Source organism: Notolepis coatsorum (genome assembly GCF_963971535.1).
Source record: "Notolepis coatsorum genome assembly, chromosome: 9".
NCBI classification, from domain to species: Eukaryota; Metazoa; Chordata; class Actinopteri; order Aulopiformes; family Paralepididae; genus Notolepis; species Notolepis coatsorum.
In genome coordinates, this window is record NC_140173.1 from 143,904,452 (window position 1) to 143,919,117 (window position 14,666).

The window sequence follows — 14,666 nt, forward strand, 5'->3', positions numbered from 1 at the left end:
GTTCTGACAGCACAATATTGATTTAACTATATATATAAATTAGAGGTGGGCATAGATTAATTTTTTTAATCTAGATTAATCCATCTGCAATCCTGGATTTAATCTAGATTAATCTAGATAAAAAAAAACCTGCCGAAGGCATTCAAAATATGTGTTCTACCCAAATAATGACCAGAAGTAAGTACTTACTTTTTCTTTCCTCCTTATGTTTCTCAGGCCAGGTGGCCCATTACACCATGAGCCCATCTCCCGTTTCCAAAATGCATTACAGACTGTTTGAAAAAGCTGTTTTGCTATGATAATTGGTAATGAAATATCAAAATAATGTTCAATAAGATGTACTTGTGTTTAATAAGTTGTTTTATTCAGAAGTTAACACAAATAAATAATATTACCAGTACAGTACAGTATCTAGCACTCTCAGGAGCAAAACAGAAAGAATAATTTCAAACTTGAACTATGTGACATGGCTTGAATCAACTGCTCCAGTGGAGTTGCTCAGTGGCCAATGGTGTCAACTGTGGTTGTACTGGGCAGCTCCCAGGTGTGAATGGAACTGTGTGAATGTGAAGCAGGGCGTTCCTGAAAAAGAGCATCTGTGCTCAGCGAACCTACCCTGGGTAAAAAAAACCTACCTCAGTTGTAAAAACAAAACAAAAAAAATCAAAACTTCCAATAATTTATTATCATTATTATTTATTCAGAACAATTTGTTAATATATATATAATATTGCAGCGAGCGTTGTCTGCATCTAGCTTTGTAAAGTGTAACAACACTTGCGACCGTTTTCGGCTTGCCATTGCCCCGACTGCTTTGTTGTTGAATCAAGTCAAATCCTAGGTAAGCGTGTATTGTGCGTGTGAACGTGGCACACTTCATAGGTTTCGTTTCCCGGTAAACGAAACGTTGACGTCATCTGACCTTTTTTACAGTACCGAAATGTGGCACCGGCGGATCTCACGTGAATCGGTACTCGGTAGTACCGACGTGATTCGGTCGGTACCCTTAAAAGTACCTGATTCGGTACCCATCCCTAGTCATCACACACAATACAATATCAGTGTTTCCCAGTAATTACCTAGACTGTGGGCGGCCCGGATTTTTTTTTTTTTTTTTTTTTTTTTTATAAATATAAAGTTTGCCAATAGGGATGTATCAGTAGTATTGGCAGTGGTAGTAGTCGTAATAGTAATCCAGTATATATACTGGTATATATATTTTTTTTCTAAAGAATAAACCAGTTCAACACAGGTAACCACTTTTGCTTCATTTCTTTGATGGCTCAAATGTATGCGACTGCAGTCTAGTCGATTTTGTGTTTTGAGCACAAAGTTCATCATAGATCTAGCCTCTTTATTTTGCTCTCAAAGTGCACCAGATTGATGCATTTAACTTTAAAATGTAAAAAAAAATAAAAGTGTAACTAAATAAAAATAACCCTCAAAATCACCTATACAAACCATTTTCTTGAAAAGCAAATGACTTATTCTTAAATGTATATCAGCATTGTTCCACAAGTTAACCCTAAACATTTAAATACAGGTTCACTATGGCATGTTGTGCACAGGTGCGAGCCCCCTGGTGTGCAAAAGGTGTAACTTTATAGTTAATATAATAGCTAACTACTATAGTTAATATTTCAATGGACAGTGATGAAAATGTATTCAAACTAAGGCTGTCAATCGATTAAAATATTTAATCTGATTAATCGCATGATTGTCCATAGATAACTCGCGATTAATCGCAAATTAATCGCATATTTTTTTATCTGTTCTAAATCTACCTTAAACAGATATTTTTTTTTAATACGTTTTAATACTCTTATCAACATGAGAGTCAACAAATGCTTGCTTTATGCAGCCATTTAACACAAAAGGATGACCCTCATGCATTGCAAATTTGCATCAAATTCAAAACGGTGATGCACAAAGTAACTTAAAAGAAAATAATAATTTAAAACAATGAATAAAGTGTGCATGAAATAATAGGGGAAAGAAAACGTTAGGAACTTGTTACATTCACCCACACAAGGGCTGATGACTCACCCCCGCCTCACCCTCTCTCACACACACACACACACGCACACACACACACACGCACACACACACACACACATTTTTAGTCAGAAACAAACATAGTATCAATAATACCCCGGAGTGAAGTCTAGTAAAAAAAAGAAAAAAGTATATAAAAATTATTTTTTATTTTTTATTTTTTTAACGTTAACTCATTGACCGCCACGCTCTTTTCCCATCTTTACTCAATGGCGCCAGCGTTATTAACCATTTTAGCGATGTTTGCAGACCCATCGTGTGTTCTGTATTATAGCTATGGAGACAATAGTATGGCTCATTTGACAGGCATTGTTCATAGTCCATCACTGACTAACCAGTTCATTTCTACATACTGTAGTTTGTGCACTATTACACGCTAAACATCGCCCCTTTCCAAAATAATCCAGTCTTTTTCATAGATCGCAAGATATGACGCATTATATGCAATATGCCCAAATAGTTCGGGTTGCTCGCCTGAAACCCCAAATACTTCCAAATCAAAGGTATATATACCATATATATTATGGTTCTTCACAAAATCATCAAGCATGTTTTATGTCCGGTAAAATACGACACTGATCGGTACAAAAACATGTTTCAGGTTCGGTAAAATAGACATAGAATAGACCTTACCGTAGCCAGAAGATACTCCAAAAAGAATAATCCCAGTGATCCCATCGCCATCGCGATCACTCGTGTATATGTGTATACTCGTGTATACAGGAAATAGGTTTGAGGCGATAAAATCTCAGAGCGATTGCTCTGTCCTCTTGAGGGGAAGGAGTTCTTACAGAACTCTGGCAGGATTCGATCGCCATTGCAATTTTTAACGTAGGCAGCGGTGCAAGGGAGACCCAGGGAGCTCCAGCCGAGTGTCTAGAACGGGGATCAAAGGAAAAATATCAACGGATCAAAACCTGAGAAATCTCGGGTATGGTGCTCAACCGCTGGCGGCGAAACCCGACTTTAATCGTGCGTTAAAGAAAATAGTGGCGTTAAAATAATTGTGCGTTAACACGTTAATAACGGTTAACTTTGAAAGGCTTTTTTAATAATATTTGAGGATTACGGTCCTTGGCCTGCCGTCAGCCTATGTGCAACGTTTCATCCAAATCGGCCCTGTAGTTTAGCTGCATGATCAGAAACGCAACCAAATGCATGATCTCTCCTGGTTACCGCCTGGTGGAGATAATGAAGCGGCATCATTGAAATCCATGATGTGCAGTTCTTCAAGGAGTGTGCGGTCCTTTTAGTGGGGCAGCTTAGCTCCAATTCTCAACAGAATTGTGCATTTTGTGATAAAAGCAACTAATTTGGTACACATGTCGCTTAAAAGATTTAGAAAAAATCTGGATATTGGGCCACTGCAAATTCGCCCCCTATTGGTCATGACATCAACGTTATGAAAAGACAGAGGAGAATGTTACCTTTCCAGTCCAAATAGAACCAGAGATATGCCATTTTACATGGAATGTCTAAAAATGTACCGGGAACTTTTTTTCAACATGCATTGGTGACATTCAATATGTAAAATGGCATATCTCTCGTTCTATTTGGACTAAAATAATAATATTGGTATCTCTGGAAAGGTAACATTCCCATCTGCCTTTCCACAGTGGCTGATATTTCTCTGAGACGCTCTCTGATTGGCCGACACCTGTTTCTACACTGGTTAAGCTTAGGCACTCTTTCGAAGTTGGTTAAGGTTAGAGTTTGTCTTAGAGCGTGACGGCAAGTTCTTTCGACGGTTAAGCTTAGGCACTCTTTCGAAGTTGGTTAAGGTTAGAGTTTGTCTTAGAGCATGGCGATAGAACGCCAGGTAGTTTGCAGGCTGTTCGACGTGGAAATGGGCAAAGACACAGCTCGTCACGGATTGGGCAAACATGTCAGTGGCCAATCAGAGAGCGTCAGTCAGTGGCCAATCAGAGAGTGTCTCCGAGAAATGCGGCTACGGAAAAAAATAACGCTGCACAGCCCCTGTAAAAGCGATCTAATAACGGTGATGCCTGCCATGGCCAGTAGGGGCGAATTTGCAGTGGCCCAATATCCAGATTTCTTCTAAATATAATAAGCTACATTATGTACCAAGTTTGACGCTTTTATCACAAAGTGCACAATTCCTCAGCTAAGCTGCCCCACTATTTCCTATATGTGTGAATCTCTAGAAGAACGTTGAATTCTTGATGATTGGATTTTTTTTTCACTGTATGACCAGCAGCACCTCCCACTCTGGATCTGCACAGGTGCTCTCTAATTAAGACTGACAGGTGCTCTCTAATTAAGACTGACAGGTGCTCTCTAATTAAGACTGACAGGTGCTCTCTAATTGGGACTGTGACAGGTGCTCTCTAATTAAGACTGACAGGTGCTCTCTAATTAAGACTGACAGGTGCTCTCTAATTAAGACTCACAGGTGCTCTCTAATTAAGACTGACAGGTGCTCTCTAATTGGGACTGTGACGGGTGCTCTCTAATTGGGACTGTGACAGGTGCTCTCTAATTGGGACTGACAGGTGCTCTCTAATTAAAACTGACGGGTGCTCTCTAATTAAGACTGACAGGTGCTCTTTAATTGAGACTGACAGGTGCTCTCTAATTAAGACTGACAGGTGCTCTCTAATTGGGACTGTGACAGGTGCTCTCTAATTGGGACTGTGACAGGTGCTCTCTAATTAAGACTGACAGGTGCTCTCTAATTAAGACTGACAGGTGCTCTCTAATTGCGACTGACAGGTGCTCTCTAATTGAGACTGACAGGTGCTCTCTAATTGAGACTGTGACAGGTGCTCTCTAATTGAGACTGACAGGTGCTCTCTAATTAAGACTCACAGGTGCTCTCTAATTGAGACTGACAGGTGCTCTAATTGGGACTGACAGGTGCTCTCTAATTGAGACTGACAGGTGCTCTCTAATTAAGACTCACAGGTGCTCTCTAATTGAGACTGACAGGTGCTCTCTAATTAAGACTCACAGGTGCTCTCTAATTGAGACTGACAGGTGCTCTCTAATTAAGACTGACAGGTGCTCTCTAATTGGGACTGTGACAGGTGCTCTCTAATTGAGACTGACCGGTGCTCTCTAATTGGGACTGACAGGTGCTCTCTAATTGAGACTGACAGGTGCTCTCTAATTAAGACTGACAGGTGCTCTCTAATTGGGACTGTGACAGGTGCTCTCTAATTGGGACTGACAGGTGCTCTCTAATTAAGACTGACAGGTGCTCTCTAATTGAGACTGACAGGTGCTCTCTAATTAAGACTGACAGGTGCTCTCTAATTGGGACTGACAGGTGCTCTCTAATTAAGACTGACAGGTGCTCTCTAATTGAGACTGACAGGTGCTCTCTAATTGGGACTGTGACAGGTGCTCTCTAATTAAGACTGACAGGTGCTCTCTAATTGAGACTGACAGGTGCTCTCTAATTGAGACTGACAGGTGCTCTCTAATTGAGACTGACAGGTGCTCTCTAATTGAGACTGACAGGTGCTCTCTAATTGGGACTGGCAGGTGCTCTCTAATTGAGACTGACAGGTGCTCTCTAATTAAGACTGACAGGTGCTCTCTAATTGGGACTGTGACAGGTGCTCTCTAATTGAGACTGACAGGTGCTCTCTAATTGAGACTGACAGGTGCTCTCTAATTGGGACTGTGACAGGTGCTCTCTAATTAAGACTGACAGGTGCTCTCTAATTGAGACTGACAGGTGCTCTCTAATTGAGACTGACAGGTGCTCTCTAATTGAGACTGACAGGTGCTCTCTAATTGAGACTGACAGGTGCTCTCTAATTGGGACTGGCAGGTGCTCTCTAATTGAGACTGACAGGTGCTCTCTAATTAAGACTGACAGGTGCTCTCTAATTGGGACTGTGACAGGTGCTCTCTAATTGGGACTGACAGGTGCTCTCTAATTAAGACTGACAGGTGCTCTCTAATTGAGACTGACAGGTGCTCTCTAATTAAGACTGACAGGTGCTCTCTAATTGGGACTGACAGGTGCTCTCTAATTAAGACTGACAGGTGCTCTCTAATTAAGACTGACAGGTGCTCTCTAATTGAGACTGACAGGTGCTCTCTAATTGGGACTGTGACAGGTGCTCTCTAATTAAGACTGACAGGTGCTCTCTAATTGAGACTGACAGGTGCTCTCTAATTAAGACTGACAGGTGCTCTCTAATTAAGACTGACAGGTGCTCTCTAATTAAGACTGACAGGTGCTCTCTAATTGGGACTGACAGGTGCTCTTTAATTAAGACTGACAGGTGCTCTCTAATTGAGACTGTGACAGGTGCTCTCTAATTGGGACTGTGACAGGTGCTCTCTAATTAAGACTGACAGGTGCTCTCTAATTGACTGTGACAGGTGCTCTCTAATTAAGACTGACAGGTGCTCTCTAATTGAGACTGACAGGTGCTCTCTAATTGAGACTGACAGGTGCTCTCTAATTGAGACTGACAGGTGCTCTCTAATTAAGACTGACAGGTGCTCTCTAATTGAGACTGTGACAGGTGCTCTCTAATTGGGACTGTGACAGGTGCTCTCTAATTAAGACTGACAGGTGCTCTCTAATTGAGACTGACAGGTGCTCTCTAATTAAGACTGACAGGTGCTCTCTAATTGAGACTGTGACAGGTGCTCTCTAATTGGGACTGTGACAGGTGCTCTCTAATTAAGACTGACAGGTGCTCTCTAATTGAGACTGACAGGTGCTCTCTAATTGAGACTGTGACAGGTGCTCTCTAATTGACTGTGACAGGTGCTCTCTAATTAAGACTGACAGGTGCTCTCTAATTGAGACTGACAGGTGCTCTCTAATTGAGACTGACAGGTGCTCTCTAATTGAGACTGACAGGTGCTCTCTAATTAAGACTGACAGGTGCTCTCTAATTGAGACTGTGACAGGTGCTCTCTAATTGGGACTGTGACAGGTGCTCTCTAATTAAGACTGACAGGTGCTCTCTAATTGAGACTGACAGGTGCTCTCTAATTAAGACTGACAGGTGCTCTCTAATTGAGACTGTGACAGGTGCTCTCTAATTGGGACTGTGACAGGTGCTCTCTAATTAAGACTGACAGGTGCTCTCTAATTGAGACTGTGACAGGTGCTCTCTAATTGGGACTGTGACAGGTGCTCTCTAATTAAGACTGACAGGTGCTCTCTAATTGAGACTGTGACAGGTGCTCTCTAATTGGGACTGTGACAGGTGCTCTCTAATTAAGACTGACAGGTGCTCTCTAATTGACTGTGACAGGTGCTCTCTAATTAAGACTGACAGGTGCTCTCTAATTGAGACTGACAGGTGCTCTCTAATTGAGACTGTGACAGGTGCTCTCTAATTAAGACTGACAGGTGCTCTCTAATTGACTGTGACAGGTGCTCTCTAATTGACTGTGACAGGTGCTCTCTAATTGGGACTGACAGGTGCTCTCTAATTGGGACTGTGACAGGTGCTCTCTAATTAAGACTCACAGGTGCTCTCTAATTAAGACTGACAGGTGCTCTCTAATTAAGACTGACAGGTGCTCTCTAATTGAGACTGACAGGTGCTCTCTAATTGAGACTGACAGGTGCTCTCTAATTGAGACTGTGACAGGTGCTCTCTAATTGGGACTGACAGGTGCTCTCTAATTGAGACTGACGGGTGCTCTCTAATTGGGACTGACAGGTGCTCTCTAATTGGGACTGACAGGTGCTCTCTAATTGAGACTGTGACAGGTGCTCTCTAATTAAGACTGACAGGTGCTCTCTAATTGGGACTGACAGGTGCTCTCTAATTAAGACTGACAGGTGCTCTCTAATTGAGACTAACAGGTGCTCTCTAATTAAGACTGACAGGTGCTCTCTAATTAAGACTGACAGGTGCTCTCTAATTGAGACTAACAGGTGCTCTCTAATTAAGACTGACAGGTGCTCTCTAATTGGGACTGTGACAGGTGCTCTCTAATTAAGACTGACAGGTGCTCTCTAATTAAGACTGACAGGTGCTCTCTAATTAAGACTGACAGGTGTTCTCTAATTGAGACTAACAGGTGCTCTCTAATTAAGACTGACAGGTGCTCTCTAATTAAGACTGACAGGTGCTCTCTAATTGAGACTAACAGGTGCTCTCTAATTAAGACTGACAGGTGCTCTCTAATTGGGACTGTGACAGGTGCTCTCTAATTGAGACTGACAGGTGCTCTCTAATTGAGACTGTGACAGGTGCTCTCTAATTGGGACTGTGACAGGTGCTCTCTAATTAAGACTGACAGGTGCTCTCTAATTAAGACTCACAGGTGCTCTCTAATTGGGACTGACAGGTGCTCTCTAATTAAGACTGACAGGTGCTCTCTAATTAAGACTGACGTGTGCTCTCTAATTAAGACTCACAGGTGCTCTCTAATTAAGACTGACAGGTGCTCTCTAATTGGGACTGACAGGTGCTCTCTAATTAAGACTGACAGGTGCTCTCTAATTAAGACTGACAGGTGCTCTCTAATTAAGACTGACAGGTGCTCTCTAATTAAGACTAACAGGTGCTCTCTAATTAAGACTGACGGGTGCTCTCTAATTAAAACTGACGGGTGCTCTCTAATTAAGACTGACAGGTGCTCTCTAATTGGGACTGTGACAGGTGCTCTCTAATTAAGACTGACAGGTGCTCTCTAATTGGGACTGTGACAGGTGCTCTCTAATTAAGACTGACAGGTGCTCTCTAATTGAGACTGACAGGTGCTCTCTAATTGGGACTGGCAGGTGCTCTCTAATTGAGACTGACAGGTGCTCTCTAATTAAGACTGACAGGTGCTCTCTAATTGGGACTGTGACAGGTGCTCTCTAATTGAGACTGACAGGTGCTCTCTAATTGAGACTGACAGGTGCTCTCTAATTGGGACTGTGACAGGTGCTCTCTAATTAAGACTGACAGGTGCTCTCTAATTGAGACTGACAGGTGCTCTCTAATTGAGACTGACGGGTGCTCTCTAATTGAGACTGACAGGTGCTCTCTAATTGAGACTGACAGGTGCTCTCTAATTGGGACTGGCAGGTGCTCTCTAATTTAGACTGACAGGTGCTCTCTAATTAAGACTGACAGGTGCTCTCTAATTGGGACTGTGACAGGTGCTCTCTAATTGGGACTGACAGGTGCTCTCTAATTAAGACTGACAGGTGCTCTCTAATTGAGACTGACAGGTGCTCTCTAATTAAGACTGACAGGTGCTCTCTAATTGGGACTGACAGGTGCTCTCTAATTAAGACTGACAGGTGCTCTCTAATTAAGACTGACAGGTGCTCTCTAATTGAGACTGACAGGTGCTCTCTAATTGGGACTGTGACAGGTGCTCTCTAATTAAGACTGACAGGTGCTCTCTAATTGAGACTGACAGGTGCTCTCTAATTAAGACTGACAGGTGCTCTCTAATTAAGACTGACATGTGCTCTCTAATTAAGACTGACAGGTGCTCTCTAATTGGGACTGACAGGTGCTCTTTAATTAAGACTGACAGGTGCTCTCTAATTGAGACTGACAGGTGCTCTCTAATTAAGACTGACAGGTGCTCTCTAATTGAGACTGTGACAGGTGCTCTCTAATTGGGACTGTGACAGGTGCTCTCTAATTAAGACTGACAGGTGCTCTCTAATTGACTGTGACAGGTGCTCTCTAATTAAGACTGACAGGTGCTCTCTAATTGAGACTGACAGGTGCTCTCTAATTGAGACTGACAGGTGCTCTCTAATTGAGACTGACAGGTGCTCTCTAATTAAGACTGACAGGTGCTCTCTAATTGAGACTGTGACAGGTGCTCTCTAATTGGGACTGTGACAGGTGCTCTCTAATTAAGACTGACAGGTGCTCTCTAATTGAGACTGACAGGTGCTCTCTAATTAAGACTGACAGGTGCTCTCTAATTGAGACTGTGACAGGTGCTCTCTAATTGGGACTGTGACAGGTGCTCTCTAATTAAGACTGACAGGTGCTCTCTAATTGAGACTGTGACAGGTGCTCTCTAATTGGGACTGTGACAGGTGCTCTCTAATTAAGACTGACAGGTGCTCTCTAATTGAGACTGTGACAGGTGCTCTCTAATTGGGACTGTGACAGGTGCTCTCTAATTAAGACTGACAGGTGCTCTCTAATTGACTGACAGGTGCTCTCTAATTAAGACTGACAGGTGCTCTCTAATTGAGACTGACAGGTGCTCTCTAATTGAGACTGTGACAGGTGCTCTCTAATTAAGACTGACAGGTGCTCTCTAATTGACTGTGACAGGTGCTCTCTAATTGACTGTGACAGGTGCTCTCTAATTGGGACTGACAGGTGCTCTCTAATTGGGACTGTGACAGGTGCTCTCTAATTAAGACTCACAGGTGCTCTCTAATTAAGACTGACAGGTGCTCTCTAATTAAGACTGACAGGTGCTCTCTAATTGAGACTGACAGGTGCTCTCTAATTGAGACTGTGACAGGTGCTCTCTAATTGGGACTGACAGGTGCTCTCTAATTGAGACTGACGGGTGCTCTCTAATTGGGACTGACAGGTGCTCTCTAATTGGGACTGACAGGTGCTCTCTAATTGAGACTGTGACAGGTGCTCTCTAATTAAGACTGACAGGTGCTCTCTAATTGGGACTGACAGGTGCTCTCTAATTAAGACTGACAGGTGCTCTCTAATTGAGACTAACAGGTGCTCTCTAATTAAGACTGACAGGTGCTCTCTAATTAAGACTGACAGGTGCTCTCTAATTGAGACTAACAGGTGCTCTCTAATTAAGACTGACAGGTGCTCTCTAATTGGGACTGTGACAGGTGCTCTCTAATTAAGACTGACAGGTGCTCTCTAATTAAGACTGACAGGTGCTCTCTAATTAAGACTGACAGGTGCTCTCTAATTAAGACTGACAGGTGTTCTCTAATTGAGACTAACAGGTGCTCTCTAATTAAGACTGACAGGTGCTCTCTAATTAAGACTGACAGGTGCTCTCTAATTGAGACTAACAGGTGCTCTCTAATTAAGACTGACAGGTGCTCTCTAATTGGGACTGTGACAGGTGCTCTCTAATTGAGACTGACAGGTGCTCTCTAATTGAGACTGTGACAGGTGCTCTCTAATTGGGACTGTGACAGGTGCTCTCTAATTAAGACTGACAGGTGCTCTCTAATTAAGACTCACAGGTGCTCTCTAATTGGGACTGACAGGTGCTCTCTAATTAAGACTGACAGGTGCTCTCTAATTAAGACTGACGTGTGCTCTCTAATTAAGACTCACAGGTGCTCTCTAATTAAGACTGACAGGTGCTCTCTAATTGGGACTGACAGGTGCTCTCTAATTAAGACTGACAGGTGCTCTCTAATTAAGACTGACAGGTGCTCTCTAATTAAGACTGACAGGTGCTCTCTAATTAAGACTAACAGGTGCTCTCTAATTAAGACTGACGGGTGCTCTCTAATTAAAACTGACGGGTGCTCTCTAATTAAGACTGACAGGTGCTCTCTAATTGGGACTGTGACAGGTGCTCTCTAATTAAGACTGACAGGTGCTCTCTAATTGGGACTGTGACAGGTGCTCTCTAATTAAGACTGACAGGTGCTCTCTAATTAAGACTGACAGGTGCTCTCTAATTAAGACTCACAGGTGCTCTCTAATTAAGACTGACAGGTGCTCTCTAATTGAGACTGACAGGTGCTCTCTAATTGAGACTGACAGGTGCTCTCTAATTGGGACTGACAGGTGCTCTCTAATTAAGACTGACAGGTGCTCTCTAATTAAGACTGACAGGTGCTCTCTAATTAAGACTGACAGGTGCTCTCTAATTAAGACTGACAGGTGCTCTCTAATTAAGACTGACAGGTGCTCTCTAATTGAGACTGTGACAGGTGCTCTCTAATTAAGACTGACAGGTGCTCTCTAATTAAGACTGACAGGTGCTCTCTAATTAAGACTGACAGGTGCTCTCTAATTAAGACTGACAGGTGCTCTCTAATTGGGACTGTGACAGGTGCTCTCTAATTAAGACTGACAGGTGCTCTCTAATTAAGACTGACAGGTGCTCTCTAATTGAGACTGACAGGTGCTCTCTAATTGAGACTGTGACAGGTGCTCTCTAATTAAGACTGACAGGTGCTCTCTAATTAAGACTGACAGGTGCTCTCTAATTGAGACTGACAGGTGCTCTCTAATTAAGACGGACAGGTGCTCTCTAATTGGGACTGTGACAGGTGCTCTCTAATTAAGACTGACAGGTGCTCTCTAATTAAGACTGACAGGTGCTCTCTAATTAAGACTGACAGGTGCTCTCTAATTAAGACTGACAGGTGCTCTCTAATTGAGACTGACAGGTGCTCTCTAATTAAGACTGACAGGTGCTCTCTAATTGAGACTGACAGGTGCTCTCTAATTGAGACTGTGACATCACCCATGTTTTAGATTGTAATAAAACATAATAGAATGTTTTTAACCCAGATGTCGTGCCTCATCCTCCTCATACCTTACTGTACATGGAAAACGCATAATTAGGGGGGTGACAGTGGCTCAGGATGTAGAGCACTCGTCTGGTAATAAGAAGGTTCCTGGTTCGATTCCAGCTTCTTCCGGCAGGCAGCGTGTTAAAGTGCCTTGAGCAAGACACTTAACCCCTAACTGGCTCTCAAGGTTGGCACCTTGCATGGCTCTGCCGTCGGTGTGTGAATGTCTGAGTGAATGTGAGGCATAATTGTGTTGTGAGGGTAATTGATTCGTTTTTTTCCCTGGTTCTGAAACAGGTGAGTTGATGACCATGGCTAAGTGGATGAGGGAGTTTGTGGCGGAGCACCCCGAGTATAAACAAGACAGCGTCATCACCGACCAGATGAACTACGACCTGCTGCGGAGGTGCGACCGCATCGCCAAAGGAGAGGAGCGATGCCCGGAACTCATCGGAGAACCCGTCAACCGATTCAAATGAGCTCCCGAACGTCGGGAAACGACGCGTGTTGTTAACTATGTAATACATGTTGGCATGTAAAGAAAGACCAAATAATAAGTGGCTGGACATAAAAAGGTGTCCAAAAATAAGTTTAAAAGAAAAAGAAAAGAAAATTAAGAATTTTAAGAGATTACAGAGAAGCATGCGTGCATCATGACGGGACACGTCTGCATCAAAGCTGTACATACTGTATCAGATTTTTATGATCACAAAGTTATTTTAATAGGGTGAAGACATGCAAAAACGTGTGTAATAATAGCGAATCGGAAGTGTATATATTTTTCCCTCTGTCAAAGGTAAAGTTGAGCCAATCTGTGTGAGAATGTAAATGTAGCTGTACAATAGTTTGCGTTTAATCTCTGTAAATACTGTTCTTCCCACTACAAAACATTAACATGGTTATTTTCGTTGCGATGTGAACGACGGTGTGTCTGTGTTTTAAAGATTTCTGTTTGTTTGTTTTTGTTTTTGCATTTAAGAGGTTTGATTTGCTGTGTGTAGTAGGAACTTGAACGTAGTAATTCCATTGAAGTGCAGGGGAGGCTGAAATGTTTGGAATGCTATGCTGCTTCAAATAAATCTGTGTACAGCATTGGATTAGGCTCTTCTGTATGTTATAGTCTTGTCATTATACTGAACCACAACACATGAGGCTACTTAAAACATAATGGATTATAATTAGGGATGTCCGATATTATCGGCCGATATCGGCATTAAAATGTGATATCGGAAAATATGGTTTAAATTTTAAAAAAGAATTATACATTTTATAACCTTTATTTACCCAGACAAGCAAGTAAGAACAAATTCTGATTTTATTTATTGTCAAAAGTATGCATAATGTTGTGTTAATTCCACAACAAGAGATATGTAATGTTAATTACCTGAAATTATTCGGTTTTTGGGGGGAAACCCTGCATATATCGGTATCGGTTGATATCGGTATCGGAAATTAAGAGTTGGACAATATCGGTATATCGGTATCGGTAAAAAAGCCAATATCGAGCATCCCTAATTATAATGTGTTATGAGATGTTTATTATAGATATTATAACAGTAGTTTATGAGCTACTAGATGTTATTTTAACAGTAGTGTGAGCTACTAGATGCTATAACAGTATATGAGCTACTAAATGTTATTTTAACTAGTGTGAGCTACTAGATGCTATAACAGTATGAGCTACTAAATGTTATTTTAACAGTAGTGTGAGCTACTAGATATACAGTAACTAGTGTATGAGCTACTAGATGGTATAACAGTAGTGTATGAGCTACTACTGTAGATATAACTAGTGTAAGCTATGTGTTATAGCAGTTGTGTATGAGGTACTAGATGCTATAACAGTAGTTTATGAGCTGCTAGATGTTATAACTAGTGTATAGGTTACTAGATGTTATAACAGTGTATTACCTACTACATGTTATAATTAGTGATTGATTGATTTAAAACTGTATTAAACATTGCAGAATGGGCACAATACGGCTCAATACAACAATTGTTAAGAGGATGCAGACCAGAAAAATACTTTAGTCTTGTTACAGCGTCCCCCATTTTCAATTCATCAAGACATATGACATACAGTACTGTTTCATCAAGACATTTATGACATACTGATATACAGTACTGTTTCATCAAGACATTTATGACACAGATATACAGTACTGTTTCA

At 41.9% G+C, this 14,666-nt stretch overlaps 1 protein-coding gene across 2 annotated transcripts in view; it reads left to right on the plus strand.

Annotated features, from left to right (window-relative positions):
• Positions 1-13,559, plus strand: part of gclc (glutamate-cysteine ligase, catalytic subunit) — a 56,557-nt gene extending 42,998 nt beyond the window's left edge. For both annotated transcript variants that reach the window (XM_084321296.1, XM_084321297.1), the window contains one exon: positions 12,794-13,559. In XM_084321296.1, coding sequence (XP_084177422.1) covers positions 12,794-12,975 — 182 coding nt within the window. In that variant the 3' untranslated portion in view covers positions 12,976-13,559. The remainder of the gene's footprint in view (positions 1-12,793) is intronic.
• The last annotated feature ends 1,107 nt before the right edge of the window (positions 13,560-14,666 follow it).